This window comes from Electrophorus electricus, chromosome 3 (assembly GCF_013358815.1).
Source record: "Electrophorus electricus isolate fEleEle1 chromosome 3, fEleEle1.pri, whole genome shotgun sequence".
NCBI classification, from domain to species: domain Eukaryota; kingdom Metazoa; phylum Chordata; class Actinopteri; order Gymnotiformes; family Gymnotidae; genus Electrophorus; species Electrophorus electricus.
Genome location: NC_049537.1, coordinates 17,110,451 through 17,135,015, shown reverse-complemented (window position 1 = coordinate 17,135,015; position 24,565 = coordinate 17,110,451). Strand labels below are relative to the sequence as shown.

The following is a 24,565-nucleotide window of genomic DNA, read 5'->3' as shown; positions in this document are numbered from 1 at the left end:
GTCTGGCTCTGCTTGTGACCAGAAGTGCTCATCATTGCCAACAAACCTCCAGCCTTACAGTAGATGTCATTAAAAACGCCTGAGGAAGGTTCACAAAATCACAGTGGACTGCAGTTAACAAGAACACAGTTTACCAGGCTACTGTCTTGTAGGGAGTACTATAACATCCAGTTTAGGACAAATGGGTGACAGAACAGTTTCTAACTTCAGGCTATCAAGTTACCAAACTATGATGTAGGTCATTTACGGCAACTAAATCACTTTAATGCAGGGGTCCCAAATCCTGATTCTGGAGATCTACCATCCTGCACAGTTTAGTGCCAACCTTATTCTAGCATGTTTGATCCAGGTAATAAAAGCTTTCAGGGGCATCTGAATATTAGAGCAAGTGTGCTGTTATAAACTCTCCAGAGTAGTAGATCTCTGTCAAAACTATGAACATTGAATGGTGCATTTAACGCGACGATGTCTATCTCTAGTGACTCCTCACCTGAGGAGTAAAATGGATTTATGGCAGGCTGTCAAGAACGTCTCCTTCGTTCTCCCCAAAGAGCAGCTGAAAAGAACAGCTGTTAACGAAGATCATACGTCAATTTAAATTTTTTAAAAAGCGCCCTAAGGTTCAACATATATGTTAGTAGATAACGTATTAATTAAACTGATTTAAAAATCTGTAATCGAAATAACTTCTTTCGTTTATGTCGTCAAATCCTGGATATCTGCATCTCAAGAAGACTACGCTCGCAAAAAGTGTGCATTAGCAATCGTATGGCCTGCACGAATGACAGAATTAACCCTTCTTCTCTGCAGACTTTCTCGGAACGCACATGTAAGTCCGCCGCAAAGGGGGAAAATACTGGATATTGTAGATTGTGCGTTGGATTGGCCGAAAGTCTACGCTGCTCGCACGTTCGGTTATATCACTACGTGAGTCACGTCCGCGTGACGTTTTATCGTCACAAGGCCTGGTTAGCGAAGAGGAAGAAGAAACAACAACAACCCCATCCCCGTTTGGTCAGTGACAGAAAGAGGCCACCGTTATACATTACTGAATTTATTTTAAGGTCACAAGTAAATAAAAAGTTTTTGTGAATTTAGAGAAAAAATACATTCGTTATTCTAATTAGGAGCCAGGATGTCTTTGTTTGGAAAGTTGTTTGGTAGCGGTGGCAAAGGAGGTAAATCTCCCAGCCCTCAAGAGGCTATCCAGCGACTTCGAGATACAGAGGATATGTTGACTAAGAAACAGGAATTTTTGGAAAAGAAGATTGACCAGGAACTCCTCACGGCAAAGAGAAACGGCACAAAGAACAAAAGAGGTAAGGTCAGGGTGGGTTTAATATTAAATTAGATACCTGCCAGGGAGAAGGAAGTAACGACAGCTCTGTTACTACCTACCTAGCGTTAGCTAGGTAGCATTGCTAACATTAGATAGCTAAGATAGCTAGCTAACTCTAGCTATATGATAGCTAATTAGCTATCTAGCTATATGATAGCTAATTAGCTATGTAATTTAACTTGCCATTTTACCTGTAGTACTAAGGTAGTAGTACTAAGCTAAGATAGCTAATTTGCTAGTTTCGAGAGATGCCGTTTTAAACCATATTTGTAACATTACTAGCGAGGGAATGCGCTATTAAAATAGCTAGCTGGCTTAATTGCTGTTAATTGCTGGTGTAAAAGGCTGAGCTAGATAACTGTGTTAACGTTACTTTTTAATTTGACAGTAAGATGACCCCGTGTAGTATAGCTAGTTAGTAAAGAAACAATACGTGGCATTTAGAACGGATTGTTCTTCTTTCATATTTAAGAATGTATTACAGATTTATAGTACAGGATGTCCATGGTAATTACCTGTCTTGCATTATCACGCTAAGACTAACAAGATCATTTAACAAGACCCACAAGTTACCGGTGCTTGGCATATGGATTCACGCCATGTTACTGTAGACGGAGCACGTCCTTCTTTTTGTGGTATAGAATAACAGAAATTATTTTTGCAGGCTCTTTCTTGTCTCCAGAAGTGGCCGAAGTAATGGTAGAGCAAGGAAAACTTAGAAATTGAATCCAGAAATAGAAGCAATATTTTGTTTGCAAGCAGTGCTTTTTGAAAAGCAGAAATAAATGATATTGAGAAATTACTGAATGGGAATCAAATAAGCAATGGCAGCAATGAGTCTTGCACTCGTGGGAGGGTGAGAAATATCAGTTTGATTGTAGCCACATGTGTTTACTTGTCAAGTTATGCCTTTTATAATGCTTTATTGTAATGTTGGAGGCAAAATTTGAGAACTGCAGAAATCTGATATGTTGTTCTATTCATACCACATAGGAGGAGTTTGTGGTTGAAGATTTGTACCATTCAGATTTGTCAAAAAATTTAATATATACCCAAGTTAATTTTTGTGACTGATGTAGTAGTGTGTGTTTATTTTCATGACACATTATTTTAACACATCATCTATTTAAAATGGTTGAATAATTGCTAAATACATGCTTAAATTTTCACTCAGGTGCCTGAAACTGCAGACAGTTCTTAAATCACTACTTCTTAGCACTTGGTTTTAATTTGGTTTAATCTGTGCAAGCAAACGGGTGCCTCACAGTTTTAAGATGTAATTGTACAAAAAGCTGTAAGTAGATGAGTCAATAATTCCACTTTGAATATAAAACAGTTACTACTATTTTATGACATTTCTTATTAAAATCACGATTTAGCTTTATAATGTCATTGATGTCATTTTTGAGGGTGGGTAAAGATTTGGGCATGTAGCCTATTTAATGTGATGCTTATTTGTTTTCCCTAAAATATATTAAAATGGCAGGTGTGGGGTAGAAATTTACAAATGCATCTATTCTTTTTTCAATTTGGCATTTTCCTTTGCACTTTTATTTCATTCAGCATTATATTGTTAATCAAATATGACAAATATCTGCTCAAGTGCCTGTTATGGAATAGTGATAATAAATAGTGCCTTCATACTGAAGCATTAATCTTAGTTTTCTAAATTCTTTTGATAATGATTGCTATCATGGCTCACCTTCTCTATGCCCATGGTTTCTTTATGGCCTTATAGAGCATTGTAAACTCTACTTTTATGCTTATGAATTCTAATCAGATCATGTTAAATTTAGGCTACTGTAGCTCCTATGAGTTTGAGAAAGGTTCATCTATAGAGTATTGCGTGTAATATGGGCCCTCTTGTGGTTTGAAGTAGAACTACCAATCACTAAAATCCATGTCATGAAGCCATATTGACATTTCTTTTCTTGCTTAAAAGTTTTAATTAATGTTTGTGATTTTATTGAAAATACAGTTAATGAGTTTAATGAAATTTATTGATTTGGGAGCTGTTTTTTTTTTTTGTCCGCAACTAATTGTCTGCTCAGACATCTCCTGTTAATTGTCTTGTCATCTTTTCCTTATTTACTGGTGTGCTGATGACAGTGCTTGTGTTTATTGCAGACTGTGGATATCAGGCTTTTAGGCTTTTTTGGCTTTTGATCACATTGATATCTCCAAATTATGAAATTAGAAGTTAGAAACTCTTTTAAAGTGGTTGTAATCAAGGTTTATTTCATTTGTTACATGTGTGAATAATCAAACTGTGTATAAAATAAACTCAAAATGTGTACAGTATTTTTTTTTTTTTCTCAAGCCCACATCTTTTATATCTTGGGTATCAGTCAGATTGGGTTGACTATAAAAGTGAAGGAATATGATGGCATAAAATGTATTTGCACTAAGGAGTTGTCATCGCTTTGAATATTTTAAATATATATGTATAAAAACTTTAATAATTGGTTTGTCCTCTTTGGTTTGAAACAGCTGCCCTGCAGGCATTGAAGCGTAAAAAGCGATATGAGAAGCAGTTGGCTCAAATCGATGGAACCTTGTCCACCATTGAATTCCAGAGGGAGGCGCTGGAGAATGCCAACACTAACACTGAGGTCATCAAGAACATGGGATTTGCTGCAAAGGCCATGAAGGCTGCTCATGATAACATGTGGGTGGTTAATAATCTAATCTCCTGTATTGATTAGAGGTTTTGTAAATTGTACTGCTAAGTATTGCATTCTGAAGTCTAAGCAGTCTATTTGCAATTTGCTCTTTATTTTGCTACATTTTCTAAATGCATTTCATATCTGAAGCAACAAAGTTCGAATATCAGTGAATTAGTTTTGAGGAAAGGGCTCAGCTCTAAAAACCACCACAGAGCTAGGGGGCTTCAGTTTGCCTAATCTTTTTTGTGGGTACGTTTATAGCCATATAGATGCTCAGAATCAAAATTGTGTATGTATGCATGCATGTATGTATGTATATGTATGTGTGTGCGTGCGTGCGTGTGTGCGTGCGTGCGTGTGTGCGTGCGTGCGTGCGTGCGTATGTATGTATGTATGTGTGTGTGTGTATGTATGTATGTATGTATGTATGTATGTGTGTATGTATGTGTGTGTGTATATATATATATAGATATATATGTATGTATATATGTATGTGTCTTTTTTGTTTCCTGTTGTTCTTCAGGGACATAGACAAAGTGGATGAATTAATGCAAGACATCACGGAACAGCAGGAACTGGCACAGGAAATCTCAGATGCAATTTCAAAACCTGTTGGTTTTGGTGAGGAGTTTGATGAGGTAAGATGGAGCATGCCACAAGACATTCTAAACATACCCAACTTCTAACATCTCTTTCATCATGTTTTTTTTTTTTCTTTAATAAAAGATGAGCACTGTTATGGTTATGGTTCATTTCCAGCTGTTCTTACTGTGTGTGCACGTGCGTTTTTGTGTGTTTAATCTTTTTCTAGGATGAGCTACTGGCTGAATTGGAGGAGCTGGAACAGGAGGAGCTGGATAAGAACCTTCTGGAGATTGGAAGCACAGAGAATGTACCACTGCCAAATGTGCCCTCCACATCTTTACCTGCCAGACCAGGTACTTCTCTTAATAGTATTTACTACATGCACTTGTACTTAATGTTCCACAACATGGTGGCATTTACATATTACTATCATATACATAGATTACTACAGTCCTGTACTGCAAGCTTCAAGATAATAGAATTGTTGCAAATTTAAAGTTTTGTGTTTGTAATTGTAGCAAAGCATCAAAAAGCAGAAGAAGATGAAGATGACATGAAAGATTTGGAGGCCTGGGCAGCCAATTAACAACTGCTGTTCTACATCCATATGTGCATACACCCCACACACAAATATGTACAACTGTTGGAACCGGGAGGACTTTATAGTTTAGATTGAAGTCTTTGGAACCGAGATGAGTAGCCTCTTCATGAATAGACAAGAGAAAAGCAAACACCACTTCAGCCACAAATACTACTATTCAAATGCTACTTGCCATGCTTTTAATGTCAGCACAAGTTATCTAAGCGAAGGCTGTGCATCTCTCAGTGCTGTGGCTTCATCTGTGAACCATGAAGACAGAAGACGTAAGAAGAAAAAAAGGCTTAATGTAATGTAAAATTGTTTTTCTGTGATCCCCTAATATTTGATGCATTTATCCACATTTTGTTGTTAACTGGCAAAGCATCTTCTGTCCATGCACAGAATAATGCTTTTGTTGGCAGAGCAACAGAGTTGAATCCACCTTGCAGACATGCATGTCCACAAACAATCTGCATTGACCTTCCAATATTCTGATTGGAGTAAAAGTGTGCTGTACATTTTGTTTTCTCCCCAATTATTAACACGATGTTAAAAGAACACTAATTTTCTATAATTAACTTAATATATTGAGTATCTGTAAGGTACACTTCACATCATGCTGATACAATGAAAACGAAAATAAAATCTGTGTTTACATATACACAAAATTTGTTTCTTCTTTAGTCCCTCTACCGTGGACATACATTAGGTGGCACTATGATTTAAAATCAAACGTTTGATGTGTACTTTGCAAAAACAGCAAAGGCATACTGAGCTCTTTATGTGCTGGTTGTGAGTAATTGAAAATATATTCTCTCCTATCCCTGAAAACAGATGTTTCTGAAATGCTTGTGTGAGAGCATGTATACAAATATAATCTCCAAAGTCTGCTAACACTAGAAATGGTTTGCGTTGTGGGATAAGAGTTGTATATCTCCAATGAAATACAAGCTTATTTTTGTCTGATAGAAAAGTGAGTGTGTTTGAACAGGTTTGCAAGAGATGGTGGTGGTGCAGATTGATTTAATATCATGTTTTACTTTGTGGAGTTGGTTACTTTAATATTCTCAGGTTCATCCTGGTACAAAGGTTACATTTTTGTTATATAAAATGTACTGTTCCTGTTAATATGTTCCCTGAGATGGAAAGAGAAAGAAATAAATACATCTGTATGACACTTAAGTTTATTTTGTCATGCTCAGAAGAGCTTGTTTTCTGATGATTGATTGGTTGCGAGTATGGGACTCTCTTGTTTTCCCATATACACCCTCGCATTCTTACATTTTCCTGCCTTGCCTTTCAATGTTCTAACTATACCTAAATTAAATGTTTTGCCAAATGATCCCCTTTTCTTAGATTTTGTTGAAAACTTGGTGATTTGACCCTAATTTATTTGAGTGAAAATAGATTCAACATATATAATTCTCCTTTAAATTATTAAAACTTAGAATGCATCAGTTGGTAGTATATGAAATGATTATGATTTTCCAATGTCATTAGTTGTCATCAGAAAACTGGCAAAATTTGAAGTATCCTTTCAAAGTATCCCCTAGTCCATTGATCTATGCTTCCACCTAGTAATATACTGGTTGGTACATTATGTGCATACTTTCAGTAGCTGGCAGTGACACTTTGATGGTTTTCATTATCATTAAAATTGACGGAAAGTCTGATTGTACATGCTTTATGGGGTAATGCAATGTGATTGTACAGGCAGTATCTATAATTTGTATGTTTTCATGTTAGATTTATTAATACTGTTATTAAAATGTATTAAATATTTTTCACTGATTGATTATGTATTTCCTGCTGGTTCTTTTTCACATGGTGCAGTGAGGTAGTTAAAGAGGGAGAGGTAGTTAAATTTGCAGTGAAGTACACATTTTCTATATGTCATTTCCTTTTTTTTTTTTTTGGTCAGAGACAAATTGCTGTTCAACACAGCAGTGACAGCGACGTCTAAAATCCATTGCAATACTGCCATACCTGATAATCCTGTACTACTTGTACAAACGTGCTCAGCACTCAACCATGTGAATATTAATGTGTTGCGACGGGACTGCCACCTATAAATACTATGTGAGTGGTAAAAATAATAGCATCACATTTGTGATAATTTTACTTATGTTTATTACTTAAATGTGGCTCTACCTTACACAAAACGTTTTGCACAAATAGCTGGTTGATGTAAAATGAAACAAGCCTATAATTTGCCTGATACACATAATCCAGTAATATTTATTTGAGGAACACAAGACAAAAAAAACACTGAAAAAACCCTCAACATTCAAATTAATTTTTAAACATTGCTGCTATTTTGATGGTAATTATGTATCTTAATCCCATTTTTTAACAAAATACGTCACCTACCATAAACCATAAACACACCCACCACCTACTTTCCACGTTTAATTGGTTGATATTTATTGTCGCCACACCAACAAAAAACGAGAACTGAGACCTGGAACCATAATCTCATGAATATTACGACGAGGCGGGTTTACCTAGCCAGGCTACTTATAATCAAGTTCCCGATGTAGTTATTTCCCTCTCTGTTCAAAACGCTAGCAGTACTCGGACTGGGCTCATTTCAGCTAAACCAGCCACAACAAGAAGAATAAAACATGTCTGACAAGCTGCCCTTCAAAGTTGGTCAGTATGTCTCAACTGGTGGACAATAATCGTATAATGCATATTAATCATAGAACATTCAGTTTTACTCCTAAGAGCTAGACAGCTAGATTAGCATAGCTAAATTCAAAGCTTCAGTAGTTAGCTAGATGTTACTGGAACACGTGACGGTGTAGAAGGGCACCTTATAGACATACTTTTAAAACGTTTTCTGACTGGTCTAGTTAACGCAATGTGTTTTGATATTCAGAGAATTTGGGGAAGCTAGATATGGAGTTAGATAGCCAGCTACCACATGGTAATGAAGCTGGCCATACGGCATTTGCACCGCTAGCAGCTATAGTTCAGTCACAGTGAATGAACTTAGCTAGCTAGCCAGCTAGTTGGCTTACACTTTAATTGTTGTGTACTTTAGGCTATTCCTTTTGAAGAGTAGACGAGATGTGTATAGATGCATACGCATTTTACATTACACATATCGCATGCATAACACTTGGTCACTTCTCTGGAGAGCATGGATTCATTTAGAAGAGTTGAGGTAGCCATATTGAGTTGTAGTCTTTTTGTACAAACTTCTCTTGTGCATATAGGGGCGCGACGTCAATAAACTACATGCCCATAATACTCTGAAGTGCCTCACAGCATTTCTTGAATGACATTTACGCATTGGGCTGACACATATTATTAGGCAGGGATTTTAAAATTGAATTAATTCAGTACAATTCTTTCTCCCTTGTTAAATGTTTAAATAACTGGTTAACCTCAGTGGTTAACTCAATCAGCATATTAAAATAAGCAGGACCCCTTTAGAGCCGACAAAGCCACTTGCTTTTTTGGTTAAATGTTGATTGCTATATTCTTGATCAGCTTCTGTGTTTGTTTTTGACACAATATTTGTATTTAAATACCAGAGTGTTAGTTGAACTTTGCACAGTTGGCTTGATGGTCCAAAGTTCAGTTTTCAGAAGCATGACTACGACGCTTGGCTTTTAAATAAGGGCTGGCCTTATTTCTGAATAATCCACATTATAATAACAAGTACACACATGTAATACTAGTAATAATAACAGATGATTCTACTTTATATTAAAGAGGCCTTATCCTGTGTGTGTCTGTCCGTCTGTCTGTGTAAATTAACAACTGTATCTACTTAGGACGAAACTCATCTTGCTGCTCGTTAGCATCTTTTTTTACAGTAAATTGTTTTTGAGAATTTCCATGTTTAAAATTATCTTAGCTAATTCTTCCTTGAGTGAAGCATTGCTATAACACTCTAATGTCTTGCTAAAGTTGTCAGGCTTGGTCAGACTTTTTCATTTAAATGAGTAAGTAAACATTATATTAAACCAGTTTGTGTTTTCAGCTGATATCAGTCTAGCAGAGTGGGGGCGTAAAGCGATTGACATTGCGGAGAACGAGATGCCAGGTCTGATGAAGATGAGGGCGATGTACGGGTCGTCTAAGCCTCTGAAAGGAGCGCGCATCGCTGGCTGCCTGCACATGACCCTACAGACAGCTGTGCTTATTGAGACGCTCACTGCTCTTGGAGCTGAGGTGGGATTAAACAATGCATACTCAGGATGGTTTTACCAACACCTATGTTTAAACCGGACAGGGAAGGCCATTAAATCATTGCCTTTTATACCATTTTGAAATTTAAGTACATTTTGATTCCTGAACAGATCCCTTTATATTTGTTCACATATATGTAAATTAAATGGGGAAAAAAGACGGAATTATACCAAGGTCAATATTCTGAAATCTTGGTATTGGTGTTTAATGGAGTATTATAATAATAATAATAATAATAATAATAATAATAATATACATTATTATTATTATCATTACATCATCTCTCATTACATGTTTCAGCCCCTTTGTTACTCTGTTTTGCCTGTGGGTTTGGAATGTCCTTGCACAAGGCCATTCAATTTTAGGACAAAATGTACACTTAGCAGATTATAACTAGTTGTGCTTGCTCTCAGTAAGCAAGAGGAATTTTTTTGGAAATTGAGTGGCACATCAATTCAATGTGAGCTTTATATGCACAACCAGTAAAGATTTTAAATATTGCCAGTTTTTTTTTTTAAATTTCCTTCTTTCTCTCCTGTATTCTCTCTTTCCCTACTCTATCTGTTTCCTCCCTTCCAACTCTAGGTGCAGTGGTCAAGCTGTAACATCTTCTCTACCCAGGATCATGCTGCAGCTGCTATGGCCAAGACTGGTGTTCCTGGTGGGTGTTTGGGGGTGGGGGTGTATATACAACTTTGAACCTGCCCAGACTGGTGTTCCTGGTGGGTGTGTATATATACAACTCTGAACCTGCCCAGACTGGTGTTCCTGGTGTTTGTGTGTATGTGTATGTGTGTGTGCCAACCACTGAACCTGCTGTTACATCTTGAGCACTGTATACACACAGTGGCTATGTATATATCACTGAACCTGCTTGCAGTCTGCATTTACAAGAGTTTTATGCATGGATATGAGTTTATAATAGTTGTACATGCAATTTCATGTTAATATTTTATAAAATGTGACCTTGACATATGCAGATTTTGCCAGATTGACTGCAGAGCACCAACCCCCAAAAATAATGGGGGCTTTCCACAGGCCAGTGGAATTATTTTGAAAGGTCATAGTTGCCTGCTATGCTGAGATGGACAACTCGGGGAACTTTGTGTAAAGAAGTACCAGACCATTTGGCTGTTATTGTTTCCATTTAAGCTAACTGTAGTGTTTAACTGATGGTCCTCTACCCTTCTTAATACTACCATTGTTTGATTTTAAGATGACATGAGCAAGTTAGATTGTAATGTACATTCTGTGTTTTATCTTTAATGTTCAGCAGGTTAAGCCTGAAGGAAACATTAAGTACAACTATTTTATTTGTTACTGTAATGTGAAAGGCTAAAGCACGAGTTCACTTTTGGTTTCTGCCTTTGTGGTATTAGTTAAGCCTAACTAGGCATGTTTTGAATATTTGTGGTAAATCCAGCTTTATTTAAAACGTGACTATCATGTCGAACTTCGTTCTTGCTATATACTTGTCCTGTTTGCAAAGCCATGCTGAGTAGGTATCCTGATCTAGGGTCAGATTTGTTTACCTTAACCTTGTACTGTTTGTGCTAGTGAGTTTTACATTAGTTGCCTGAATGTACCTTGGGCTTGCAATACTGTTCATCAGTAGCCCACCAGGCATTCAGTCCAGAGATCAATTATTGAATCAGTAAACACTATTGTGAGCAATAGAGTTGACATATTTGATTCTGTGAAGTCTGTCATATTAATGTATAATCAACTGTATTTTTAGTGTACGCGTGGAAAGGGGAGACAGATGAGGAGTATGTGTGGTGTATTGAGCAGACCCTGTACTTCAAGGATGGCCAGCCGCTCAACATGATCCTGGATGATGGAGGAGACCTGACCAATCTTGTTCACCAAAAATACCCAAAATTATTAGAAGGTAAATTGTAAACTTTATGTACCACTACATGGTAGAGATACCACTGCTACGTCGATACCCAAACAAAAGGTGCAGTACTTTTATTATCCATTTTTATTTGCATGCTCATATGTCAGCCGTGCATTGGTAAGTTTATAAAATCAGCGCTGTTGTTTTTTTTTTTGGTTTTTTTTTGTCCATTATTGAAAAACTATTATATTTATAGATGTTCAATGACTTCTGCTAAAATTTGGATTTGGCTCCTATGCTGAAGTTTATTGCTTTCTGTTTCTGTGTTCCATATTTATCATAATTGAAGCAGTTTTTAGAGATTTTTTTTTTATGACCACCAGGTGGTGGTAGTCCACAACTTGTTGAATTTTTCTTTGCAGGAATCAGGGGCCTGTCTGAGGAAACAACTACTGGGGTTCACAACCTTTATAAGATGATGAAGACTGGTGAACTCAAAGTTCCTGCCATTAATGTGAATGATTCGGTTACTAAGGTACTTCCAACTTTTTAGTGCATCAGATTCATGGTAAACAAATATATTCCTTTATCAGATCCCTCTTTGTAATAACATGTACATCACCATGTTTACACATTTAACATTTTACTAGCATTTTCACATAAAATTGAATCTGAAATGTAGCTCTATAGACATCTCTTGCATAACCTTTGTTCAGAGGGTAGACAGATATGGTGCTGAGTGCTGAAATATGGATATTTGCATAGGAATGTCATTGCAGATGGAACATCATGTATTAACCAAGAGGACAATCAAAGTATTTTAGCCAATTTCTTGTTGACCATAGTGCCAAATATTGTAGCACCAAAGGTGTGGATTATGTGAAAATAGAATTTCGATCAAAACACACATTTGTGTGCAGATGTCTGTAGAAAGTCTCAAAGTATATGTAATATTTCCTGTTGTCATCTGGATACCAAATTTGCAATTAGTACATTACTGACTCTTCTTTGGTTATGAAAGGTGACCAAACCCCTTCCCCACTCCTCTGTAGGAGATATGCTATCTTATTAGAACATCTGCCTGGTTACACATTGATTGTTGTTACCTTTTACACATCTAAACTTAAACTGATTCCTTAGAACAGAGATGTTTTATACTAATCCAGCCAAGAATTTAAATGTGTAACCTGAATTAACCATGTGGGCTATGACTGACTGCAGGCAGTCGTGCACCAAGGTCATTTTTTCATACTGAAAAAATATGTATAAATATGAGTCATTCAGGATAAGAACATCTACCAAATGTAAATGTAGGCTACGACAGACAGATGTCACTGTTCATTAAGAGCCAAGTTTTACATATATAGAGATTTGATGGATTTCATATGTGACCATAAATTGTGGAATTCTGGGAGATGTAATGCTCACACCCCTGTGCAAGGACATTTCTGCTGGTGGTTTAAGCTTTTTACTCTCTACTACTACTGTACTATTGGACAATGCTTAACATTCTGGATTAGCAAATATTTCTTGGTGATGAAATGAGGAGAGGTGATGATATTTACCTTTTACTTTGCAGAGCTGACCGGTTAACAGTGGCATTTTCACATGGATTAGAGCAGTGGTTCTCAAAGTGGGGTATTCGGGGGGGGGGGGCTCAAATATTATATACAAAAGGGGCACTGCAGAAAAGGTTTGGGAGTCACTGGATTAGAGGACGTCAGTTCAGCCTTCCATATTCATGATGGTGGTGTGCTACAGCAGAAGGGAGTGCATCAGTGATGGCTAGCTTTTGGTATTTTGGTAGAAAACTGGCAAAACATTTATCAAAAAAGGGTTAAAATATTTGGTGCAGACTTTGGTGCAAAAGAAAACTGGAGAAACCGATAGTGTTAAGACAACAAATATCCACTAGAGTGGAATTATAACAGTTCTCAGCCTGATTGAGTGGAAAAGAAATAGGTTTTTTGTTATTTCAAGATAGTGCCACTAATGTCTGCCTCAGTGCAAGGATTAGTTGCTGATCTCAGCACAGCAGTCCACCTACATTTATTCCTCAGTTTGTTTCCAAACCTTCACAGATTTGTGAAAATTCTCACAGTGGGCTCCCTTAGTTAATCTTATGAGAAGATAAAGGAGAGGAAGGTGTGCTGGGGCACTCATGCATTATAGGCAACAAGAATTTCCTACATTTCCTACATACCATCTCGGTTCTCTACAATTTGCATTCATTATGGAATGAAAAAGAGCCAGACTTATTACTCTGGAAGACTTTAACAGTGCTAACCTGATGAAAGAAGTGTCCTAGGAAAAGACATGTTACTCATGCCATGAAGGAAGGGACAAATATGGACCACTACAAAATTGCTGTTAAAAGACACACATTGCATCAAGTGAGTGGCTCTCATGTGCTGATCAGCGTCATTCACCTCATTGTAACGCGCAGGCAAAAACCAAGAGATGTTTGAGAGTTACAACACTGCTCTGACTCCACAGACTGGGTTGTCCCCAAACAGCCTGAACAAATGTACTGCTACTGTGATATAATACATTAGTTTCTGTGAAGAAAGTACTTGTCTTTCTAGAGTATGGGTGATGTACCATCAGCCAAAATTAGACAGCTTTGAGGGGAAATGGAGGTATGCCTAATTTTGGCAAAGTACTCTACACAGAGGTTGGAGAAGGGGATTGCAGCAACAGAAAAATATTAAGAAAAGCTGAAAAAATAGTTTGCTGTTTATGGCCCAACAACAGTCTGAAATGGCCTTTAAGGAGGTCATAGACAGGTCGGGGGTAACAAATGCATCTTAATGACTTGAGTGCTCTTGCAGATCTGAAAGTGCAAACTCCAGCCTCATACTCACTCACCTCCACGTTGCCCTTTCTATCCAAACTCAATTCCCTTATTTTGCCACTTCCACATCTAAGCATAAGCCAGTATGTCTACAGGCTCTTCAGAGGCTAGATGTTGGAACACTCCATGGTCTAAACTAGTACTTTCATCCACCTTAAAGCACTTAGATATTCAACAGTTCCTTGGACATCTGCTCTGTTCCCATGGTTTAAAGCCCATCATCCATGTACCTAAAAAAAAACAAGGCTTACAGGCCTACATGATCACAGAACTCAACACCATGCTCAAACCCATGCAGATGTCTCTCTTGATTCAGATCTCAGATTTCTTGAAAGGGAGGATGAAGCAGGTATGCCTGGGATAACATATAAGACCTCTATGAAGGATAACAATCTCAGATCCTAAGGTTTGCAGGTGCCACCAGGGAGGTTGGCCTAATATCCAAATGTAACGAGTATGCTTGCAGAAATTAAATTGAGCAACTGATGTCCTGGTGCAGTTCAACCACCTGATGCTAAAGACTAGAAATGGTTTACATGGGGTGACGCCTCTCCACACCATCTCCACACCAATGGATCTTTGGTTTTGATTATGAAGTTCCAGGAAAGTAATCCATTTGCCTCCATCTCCTGACAGGAACGAGCCCAAATCGAGCTCATAAGCAGGACTTCAGAGAGGATTAGCGGATGTAAAATGTAATATCAGGACCTTTTACAACAGCAGTTTTATGAAGCTTGCAGGCAAAATCATAAGACTCCTCTCACCCTGGACACCACGTCTTCCAACTCCGCAGAAGTCTCAAAGCCATCAACTCTTGCAGAATGAGAAAGGACCATTTTGTTCACTAGCTCTGGCTCTCATTACCCATCTCATTACCTCTCATCTACTTAACCCTATTCTCACCCTTCATACATAGGGCAGTGGTAGCTCAGTAGTACTTGACTTGTAATTGGAAGGTTGCTTGTTCAAGCCCTACCGCTGGCAAGTTGCCACTAATTGCTCAAGTTGTACTCAGTCATAATTGTAAGTTGCTTTGTATAAAAGTGCCACCTAAATGCCATAAATGTAAATCTTGCTTTTAATACATTTGTTCTATTTTATACATCCTTTTTTTAATTTATTATTATTTATTTAATTGAAGTATAGTTCATTCTCCATGTTTTGTGAATTCGGTATATCTGTAGGTAGCGCAGTGTGAGATCTCTGGTAAATAAAACATGATCCTGCTTATAAAACTCCCAAGTACTTGTTTAATATATTCTTACCAGGCTGAAACTCCAGTCATAAGATATGTCAGAATTTGTGTAATGGATTGTAGTGCCATTGTTTGAGAATCATTAGTGGCTGAAGCGACTTAGAATATTTTTTAAAATGTTAATCAGTGAAACCGGAAAGGAAAAATAAATTGCAGCAATTTATAGGTGCACTTCTGAAGGGATTTTATACTAGATAAGTATAAATTGTATGAAATGTTCTCTTGTGTGGTTAGATACAAACTAAATTTGAGATTGCTTTCTTAAGCATTATAAACAAAGATTAAAATACATTACAGGAAAATGGGAAGTTCAGTATCAGCAGTTTATTTTTCTTTTGACCTCTCCCAGTGTTGCTGTAACAATAAAGCCTTTTATGGGCTGATGGCTAGGTGACAAAAACACAAATCTTAATCTCAAACAAAAACACCTAAAATTCCCCAAAATGCAGCCCCAAAGAATGATTTAATCAAATTATCATATTTGGGTCATTTTCGTAATCATTGGAGGTATCCAGTGGGAAGAATACATGGGTATCCCAACCAGAGATGGTGCCACTGAGTCAATGTCTTTATAAATACATTGGCATTCTGTAGTTGCAGTATTTACTCTGTGATGATTTGGATACATCTTGCCTTATATTGTCTTGCCCCAGAGTAAGTTTGATAACCTGTATGGCTGCCGTGAGTCCCTTATTGACGGCATCAAACGGGCAACAGACGTGATGATTGCTGGCAAGGTAGCTGTTGTAGCTGGCTATGGCGATGTCGGTAAGGGCTGCGTCCAGGCTCTCCGAGGCTTTGGTGCTAGAGTCATTGTCACCGAGATCGACCCCATCAATGCCCTGCAGGCGGCCATGGAAGGTGCTTGTTTTGTTTGTTTGACATTGACATTGTTTAAAAAGATTTTTGAAGTGAATTTCAATTATTATATTTGTATGCCTTCCCCCACCCCAAACTCCCAAAATTACAGGGAAAGATGCAGTGTAATTGGTAAATGGATTTGAATCCTTTACCCTTACTACTTTACAGGCTATGAGGTGACAACAATGGATGAGGCCAGCAAGGAGGGAAATATATTTGTGACAACTACTGGCTGTGAGGATATTATCCTGGGCAGGTGTGTGACCTCCAAATAATGTTCACATCAACCTCAGCAGGCATATCCCAAAGCATTAGGCAAATGGAATGTACATATGCGCATATACACAAATCTACATCTTGCCAGAAAATGATGAAAGTTATTGTCTTGGTCACATGTCTGTGCATGTGATATTCATTTGATAAATGGATTTCTGTTTCTGTATTCTATTTCTGTCTTACTACTTATCTTTGTTTCATGTGATTTGATGCAAGTATTTTAGAGGTAATAGAAAAATGACTAGTTAAAGAAAAATATATTAATTGAAAACACAGGCAGTCCATATATACTTTGTGGGGTGTGCTGGTATTTAGTCGAGGTGAAGCCTGGTTACTTTTCACTTAGTGTGGCGTTTTGTGGCGAATATTTTCAATGGTAGAGGTGTGAATGGGCAGTGGCTTGTAGACTGTATAGTGTGTGTCTGGGCCCTAGCGCAGTGATCAGTTGTAGGGATAGGTAAGTGCAGCAGCTGGGGGAACAGACTGCAGTTAGATATTATGTACAGATGTGAGAACTATTGGCTTTCTCTAAGGATATCTCAGTTGATGGGACTCATTCGTAGGAGAGCCAAAAACAGTGGCCCTTTAAATAGATTTAATCTCAAACTGGCCATAGTAAAGAATTTGAGAATTTTCATGTTTTTTTTATCTGCATGTTTTCTTATGTGTTTTGTTTCCTGTCTTTCTCTGAATCACCCCAGACACTTTGAACAAATGAAAGATGATGCCATCGTCTGCAACATTGGCCATTTTGATTGTGAGATTGACATGAAGTGGCTGAACCAAAATGCTGCTGGGAAAATCAATGTCAAACCTCAGGTAGTAGACTGAGGCGTAGAAAACATGTTATTGAGCACTGTCTTGTGTATTTATGTACTCTGTGACACAGCTATGTAACAATTGACAGTGCTAAAGTATTTTCAAAGTGTTCTCTTGTACATCATTGATACTGGGCTATAATGTCATATTAGTAATATTGCACTGACTGGTGGTTCATAATCCCACTACACTCAACATAAATTCCTTCCACAGTATAAAAGACATGGCATTTATTTCATTATAATTTTTTAAAATAATTTATTAGTCTAAGGTTTCCATTGTGGATGCATGAACTTGAATCCTAAAATTACCTAAAGTCACAGGGTACCTTTTGAATAATGTACGTTTGATGAATGTGGTTTTTTTTCCCCCCCTTTATTTATGTTTTGCCACCACTTGTTAATATGTATTCAGCAATCTCCACAGCAAGTGCTGAAAGTAATAAATGAACTAGAATTCTTATGGAAAAACAAAGAGGAAAACTAATGTAAATCTGTTTAGGGTGACAACAGTGATTAAAAGTACCAGCTCATCTTGACGGATCAATGAGGCCTTCAGGACTTTGATTAATCCCAATTTCTCGCAGATAATTTCTTGGTTGAAAATTCACTTAAACAGATTTAATTGGTCAAGCATGTCATATATTATTATAGTCATTGTCATAAGGTCAGATACCAGTCTTTTCTTGAAAAATTCTGTATGCCATGTGCTGCCTAAAGAATCAGTTAATTTATACTGACCTGTTCCTTTCATAACCTTGCCTGTCTCCCCATCAGGTTGACCGTTACCACTTGAAGAATGGACGTCATATCATTTGTTCTGGCAGAAGGCCGTCTTGTGAATCTGGGCTGTGCCATGGGACACCCAAGCTTTGTAATGAGCAACTCCTTCACCAATCAGGTCCTCGCCCAGATTGAGCTTTGGACCAATCCTGACAAATATCCTGTTGGAGTCTACTTCCTGCCAAAAAAGGTTTTTTTTATAGTTTTTTATTTTATTTTAACATATTGTCTTCATCACAAATATTTTCAGTATAATAAAGTATAGTTTGTGACTGTGTATCAGTATGTGGCAATGCAAGAGTGTTATGACATGACAAGATTGTGGTTGTTAGATTTGTTTCTGTGTAGTTCTAATTCCACTCGCATTGTTTCTCTACTGTCCTTATAATTGTAGCTGGATGAGGAGGTAGCTGCTGCCCATTTGGACAAACTTGGTGTGAAACTCACGAAGTTGACAGAGAGTCAAGCTAAATATTTGGGCCTACCCCATGAGGGTCCTTTTAAACCAGACCACTATCGGTACTAAGGAGCTTCTGCCAACTGGTGAGCCTCCACAGTCAAGCATGTGGACAGAGAAGAGTGACCATGCATAGGAATAGAAGTTATTTTCTGCCTGAATTATCATATATGATGCTTTTCCAGGTTGCTCTAAAAGTACTCACTCTAGTCTTTCACACAAAGTGAAAGCCTGCAAAGTCTGACTATGGTGTTTCTGTCTTTATGACCTCAGCAAGTTCTTCACTGACTTCTGAATGGTAATTTTATCACTAGCATTTCCTGCCTTAATTGGTGACTTTGGAGAAATGCTATAAGATTTCAGCAGCTAGTAATGTAATTCAATGCACATTGAAGTGAGTGGCCCTTGGGACCCAGCAAAGTGAATTCTCTGGGTTACTTTTGAGTCCTCATACCTTCCCCAAAAAGTTGTTTGTGCGGCATCTTGGTACATTGGAAGATAGTCAATGACGAGAGAGAAAGCTGTCTCTATAAATGTTTTAAAGTGGAAGTTTCTTAAAATGAATGATCATGTGATTTTAATTGTTTGACTGTCATTGCTTTGATTTTGGTCAAAGTGGATGCTGAGTGTCCTTAAGGATTCATCATGAAATATTGCATGTTATGTTTCATTAGAACCTTTTTAAGATAAAATAAAAGTTTTAGTTTTGTATTGTTTGCATTTTCTTTTTGTTAGGTATGTCCCAGAGTTTAGGCTGCAGCTGGAGAAAGGTCCATTACTGTCACTGTCACTGAAGGCTGTTCCATTATGGCGCATCATTCAAATATGAGTAACCGCAGCCTATATTCTCAGAGGTTTCAAGGACACAAATGGCATATCCTTCTCAGTTAATCTTCTGCACATATCTGTTAGCATAAATTACATGTACTTATAGTATTTTATTATGAATTTCAGTATACTTTTACGCTACTGCGTGCCCTGTTTGACAGTAATTCTTTAGAGAATAAACATTTAAACCAATATAAACATTTGCATTTTTGTTGCATGGGATTGTTAAATTTATCACAGCACACAAATCATGTTTGAAAAATATTACATTTGAAAATTAGTTATATACAATGGGACAACAAATATTTATATGTTAATTCCATAACTGTATTTTTCTTGTTCATTTCTTCAGGGCAGAACTAATGACATGACCTTGTTAATCTTATTTTGTATGTCCTAATATTGAGACAGCATTTGTAGGACAGTGCCACGGAGGACCTGTTCAATTTGAACTGCAGCCTATAATTATTAAAAATAAGATGCTTTTATAGAACCACAAATATGGCACCTATAGCTGTTAGATTATACTTAAATACTGTAAAATTGTTGGTTTGGTTTATTTTCAAAATTAAATACTTAAAAAATCCACTAGATTTTAGTAAAGGTGAAAATAACTGGATTTAGTTTTGTGTTGCTTCAATGCTTGAAAGTTGGATGAAACTACATGAGAACCTATTGAGTTTCCAGTCATATTTTTATAAGATGTGGGAGTGGAAATGACTTTTATGATTGTATGGATTCAATGTAATTTGGTCTTCCTCAAAATGTGGAGATGTCCCTTGAATGTGCCATAGTAAAATCTTTGTTGTCACTGTTAGAAATGGTCTGCAAGTAATTAGACATTTGGCATTTGAATGACTAAAAACACCCCTTAAGACACCTAAGGATGTACTTTTTAAAGGTTTCCTCTTTTTCTTCTCTTGCTGTTCCATTACAAAGCAATAGGAACCATGTGTAACATCTGGGACCTTTAAAAGATGACATCCTGTGCATAAAAACTTGTCTTGAGTTAAATTATTTTGTCAGTTTATAATTTTTCTATGCGTATTTTAATGACCAGGCTTAATCTGGGTATGGAAAAATCAGGCCTCTGTTTTAGTTCCCATGTTCTTAAAACACTGCGCGCATATATATATATATATATATATATATAGCAATGCAAACATGTCAATAATGCAGTGTCCATTAGCGTTAAAATAGAAGGGCAGAGATAATTGATACACATGGATGATCGCACATCAAATTAATTTTGCATTAATGCAAGTTATACAACCATTAAAACCAACCAATAGTGAAGGAAAGAAATATTACTTGCACACACATCCTTTAGCCAATTGGTCAATTGGTGCTGTGATATATAAAAATGAGGAAGAATGGCTTAACGCATGCCCGGGTCTTCTGGGATACATTAAACTAAGCATTGCACCCTCAGTTGAACTTTGATGAAAACACAGTTAAGCGGTTTATCAGCATGGGATGAAGGCTAGGATTAAGGCTATAATTAAGTTAAATAGCATGCACTCATCTAAAATGGCCTAAAGAGTAGTTTTCTCTCTGCCAATGTTCCTGCAGTGTCTGGCAAAAACAACCGAATGTGGTTTGCGTGAGTGCTTGTCTCACTCTCCTGTCAAACAATACTGCTATATTTAATCATTTATGGGTTTACAACTTTCTCATCAGTCACAGTAATTGCCGTTCTTGTAAAGACAAAAAAGAAAATGCAAACAATTTAGTTTGGCTCTCTGTGAAAAGTGGAGAACAATGTGTGGAGGTGTTTTACAGGTGCATTATTCAAGATTCAAGAAGCACCACCTCTAGCAGATAAGCAGGTGAACACAACAACATGAATTATTATTTTTTCCTTTCTGGATCCTCCTTCTAGTCCACACTAACATGGGTTGTCACGGTAGGCCTGTCTTCTAACAGGAGGGACATGCCCACTGCTGCACAGAACCATACCATGCCCCAGTCCCAATCACCCATTTATTAATCATACTCACCTGTCCCTTGTTTCCCCTGTCTTATGTAAGCCCACAAGTTCCTGAAGTCAGTACTGCACGTTAGAGGACCTTGGAGCAACGTTCTGCTCACCAGCCCTATGCTAACCAGACGCTTTCAACGACCTTTTGTTTTCTTTGTCGCTGCATTGCAGCTTGTTACTGTTTTTTGATACGGAGAATAAAGACTCCTTCATTTTATCCTCACCTCTATCTCCCTCTGTGCTGCCCCCATTACAGGGTAAATTGGGGAAACATTGGGAAAAATCTTGTTTTCACACATTTTGCCCATCCATCCACACTAAAATCATGTTTTACCCCACTGAAAGTGCATCTTTTCAAATCTGCTCTCCAATTTTGAAATTATGAAAATGCAGCTTTTGGTGTTATTACAAATTTCAAAATGGCTGAACCTATTGTTAACTATTTACTGCAGTAGATATTTTTAATTGCACGTTTAGCTGCTCTGCAATATTCGGGCTTACAGTTTGGTGTGCAGGATGGATTGTTTTTGTTCAATGGGTATTTGAAATGACTGCAGTGTGTAAACAAAATACCATGCTGGAAATTACATAGGAGTCATAGCTCAGATACAAAGATGCAGGCTCATCATTCATTTTCTTCCATAATTTATGTGTTTTATTGTGGATGAAGAACTTCTGGAAAATACATTGAAAATGGCAGTGTAGCCAAAACACAAATATTTATTTGTGTTTACCCATTTACCTGTTTTAGTGTGGAGTATGGTGGTCAGTGGAGTTTAATTACAGTTTTCTAGCATTACCGAAGTTGTCATGACTTGAGGTAGGCTGTTTATATTTTAATAATGCTTGCTTGCTATTATTTCAGGTGGGAAATGTGTGTATGCAGGAGCTTAGATAATTGATCAACATCCAGAGAGGGTTACAATGCTGTTCTCCCCTCACCAATGAATTTATTTTCTCTGCCTGACAAATTTTGAAGACATACAATTACACTTCTTTTTCAGAGTCTTATTTCTCTACAAAGTCTTCTTGGTATAGCAGTGCCATTTGGTCCAAGTGGGCATCAAACTCCTGTGTTTGGGGGGGGTGTGATATTAGCATTTCCATGATATGTCATGTTCTTTAGCTTCTTGGTCATAAAAGTATACACCTATAAACAATTTTAAAAAGTTGCCTCATCATTTGTTGTTGTGAGAATGGTTCTAGTGTTTCACTGTCCAATATTTCTTTGTAACGATCTCCCATGAATGTGTAATTTACCTGTGTTAGCATTCTAATTAACAGTTAGCTGCAAGAGAGTTTGAAACAATTGACCAGAGTCAGGGCTCCAGACCAAGGCTGGGCATACACAACACATTTTTTAAAAATGTGACACCTTGCACATTGATATTCACAGTAGCCTTTTTGATAATGCTTTTGTGTTTATCATTTTAATTATAATTATCTATTGCAAAGATTGCCTGAATCTCCCATCAAGTGTCATGGTGCTCTCAGCACCCTGGAGAAGGGACACATTTATACACACACACAGCACCTGCCCCATACCAAGCACCTGATTTTTTTTATCCTGTGCACCTGACCCTTGCTTCAGTGCCAAGAAACAGTTGTGTAATGTGCATTAAACAAGCAGATGCTCTTGAAAATCTACTCTAGTGGAAGAAAATAAGATAGAAGTAGATAACATCTGGGCTGGCATTTTATTTGTTTTTTCCAACTCTTCAAAGCAACATTCTGCCTTTATTGAAATGCAGAAGGAAATGCACTCTGATCAGCATCCAGTGGAATTGAAGAAGCTATCCGACAGTCAGAGTGGGAATGTGGAGAAATTGTGATTGGAATTATGAGGAAAATCCTTCAAGCTATCGTGCATTTATTTGAGAAAGTGACCCAGCAAAATCCCCCAAACAATTTTAAAGTTCTTTCTCAAAATGTAACGTTGAAAGGTAAGGAGGCAGACATGTGCAGAGAGGAGCGAGATTTATTAGGGGCAAATCCAGAGTCGTAGTCATCAGAGTAGTTCAGGGTTGTAAAGGCACTACATAGATTACAGGGATACATTATAAACAAACAAACAAACAAACAAACACTCGAAGGTAAACAAGGGAAGCAGGCTATAACAGGATAACAAAACAGGCTAACAAACGAAAGCTTTGAAACGGACGGGCTTTCATACATCCAGAATCACAGGGAATCAGACAGAGTTTAAATACATGAACTTAACAAGGTAGAAACGAGGGGCAGAGAAAATGAAACTATGGCATGGAACTAAAATACAGAAGACAGGGAAATCATGGAACATGGAAGCTGGGAGGGACTAACCATGACACAAAACTAAAGCTAATGAAAACTAAACTTCCCAGCCTTTTCAAAGAAGAGAGGATGAAGTTTTACTGGCAATGTAGAAGGATATTCCAGTCACAGTGATGTCAGACATTTTCAAAGAAAACCCTGTTGTGAATGCAAGCAGGAGGAAAGTTCCTAGACAAACGAATGGACAATTATATGATCAAAACATAATTAGGAATGACCTTTGAACAGTTCAGTTTTATTGAATGAATTTTTTTCTTTTCTTCTTTCAGCTCCAGCAAAAACTAACAGCACAGTTCAGGTCAACCTGAAAATGAATGAATGAAGTAACATTTATATAGAACCTTCCTCAAAGTCTGCAATTGAATAATCTTGATAAAATGAGTAATCAGTAAATGTAATTGGCATGGTCCGTTGTAAAATTCTTTATTATGGTTTTCTTGAATATCCGTTCCTATAGTTTGGCAAGTCCAAATCCTGTAGTGACCAGGTTATGACTGGTAGTAAGCACGATGTTGAACTACAACCAATGAGAAAACAAGATATGATGTTGGGGGAAACCTGGGGGAGTTATATAACATCAATATGCATGGCTACAAGTATCCCATATATTCATACGCTCTGAACAGGTAAAACATGAGCAAAGACATCATCTATGACTTCCTCAGGAAACCCACAGCTTTGAAGATATTCCCACATTCCTATGTTTTTCTGGTTAAAGTCTTCATTCTCATTGCAAATGCATTTAAATCTTAGTAGCTGTGAGTAAGGGTTGGAGTTTTTACAGGCCTTGGGATGTGAAGAATTAGAAATAGGAATGAGAGTCTGTAGGTTTATAATAGATTGTGGTATTTAAACAAGAATTAGCAACCTTCACTAATCATCCAAAAAGGCTATCCTTTTTTAAATGCAAATGCATTTAAATCTTAGTA

At 37.3% G+C, this 24,565-nt stretch overlaps 2 protein-coding genes across 2 annotated transcripts; both read left to right on the top strand.

Moving 5' to 3' along the window:
- Positions 1-948: 948 nt before the first annotated feature.
- chmp4ba (charged multivesicular body protein 4Ba) lies at positions 949-6,512 on the top strand. The gene is made up of 5 exons (XM_027010768.2): positions 949-1,319; positions 3,830-4,007; positions 4,529-4,643; positions 4,817-4,943; positions 5,109-6,512. Exons 1-5 carry the CDS (start codon positions 1,136-1,138, stop codon positions 5,174-5,176), a joined length of 672 nt encoding a protein of 223 aa, XP_026866569.1. The 5' UTR covers positions 949-1,135; the 3' UTR covers positions 5,177-6,512.
- Positions 6,513-7,689: 1,177 nt separating this feature from the next.
- On the top strand, positions 7,690-20,253 carry ahcy (adenosylhomocysteinase). Its single transcript, XM_027010760.2, is given in 12 exon segments — positions 7,690-7,822; positions 9,165-9,355; positions 9,959-10,034; positions 11,112-11,264; positions 11,636-11,748; positions 15,976-16,183; positions 16,352-16,439; positions 17,161-17,278; positions 18,055-18,093; positions 18,095-18,250; positions 18,455-18,603; positions 19,253-20,253. Coding segments are annotated over 11 exon segments (1,302 nt in total). The 5' UTR covers positions 7,690-7,794; the 3' UTR covers positions 18,587-18,603; positions 19,253-20,253.
- Positions 20,254-24,565: the final 4,312 nt, after the last annotated feature.

Bases quoted from the DNA above. Each gene is read 5' to 3' on its own strand.
- chmp4ba (XM_027010768.2), top strand. From the start codon at position 1,136: ATGTCTTTGTTTGGAAAGTTGTTTGGTAGCGGTGGCAAAGGAGGTAAA. The intron at 4,008-4,528 runs GTGGGTGGTTAA...GTTGTTCTTCAG, and splicing joins AAGGCTGCTCATGATAACAT to GGACATAGACAAAGTGGATG. The intron at 4,944-5,108 runs GTACTTCTCTTA...TTGTAATTGTAG, and splicing joins ATCTTTACCTGCCAGACCAG to CAAAGCATCAAAAAGCAGAA.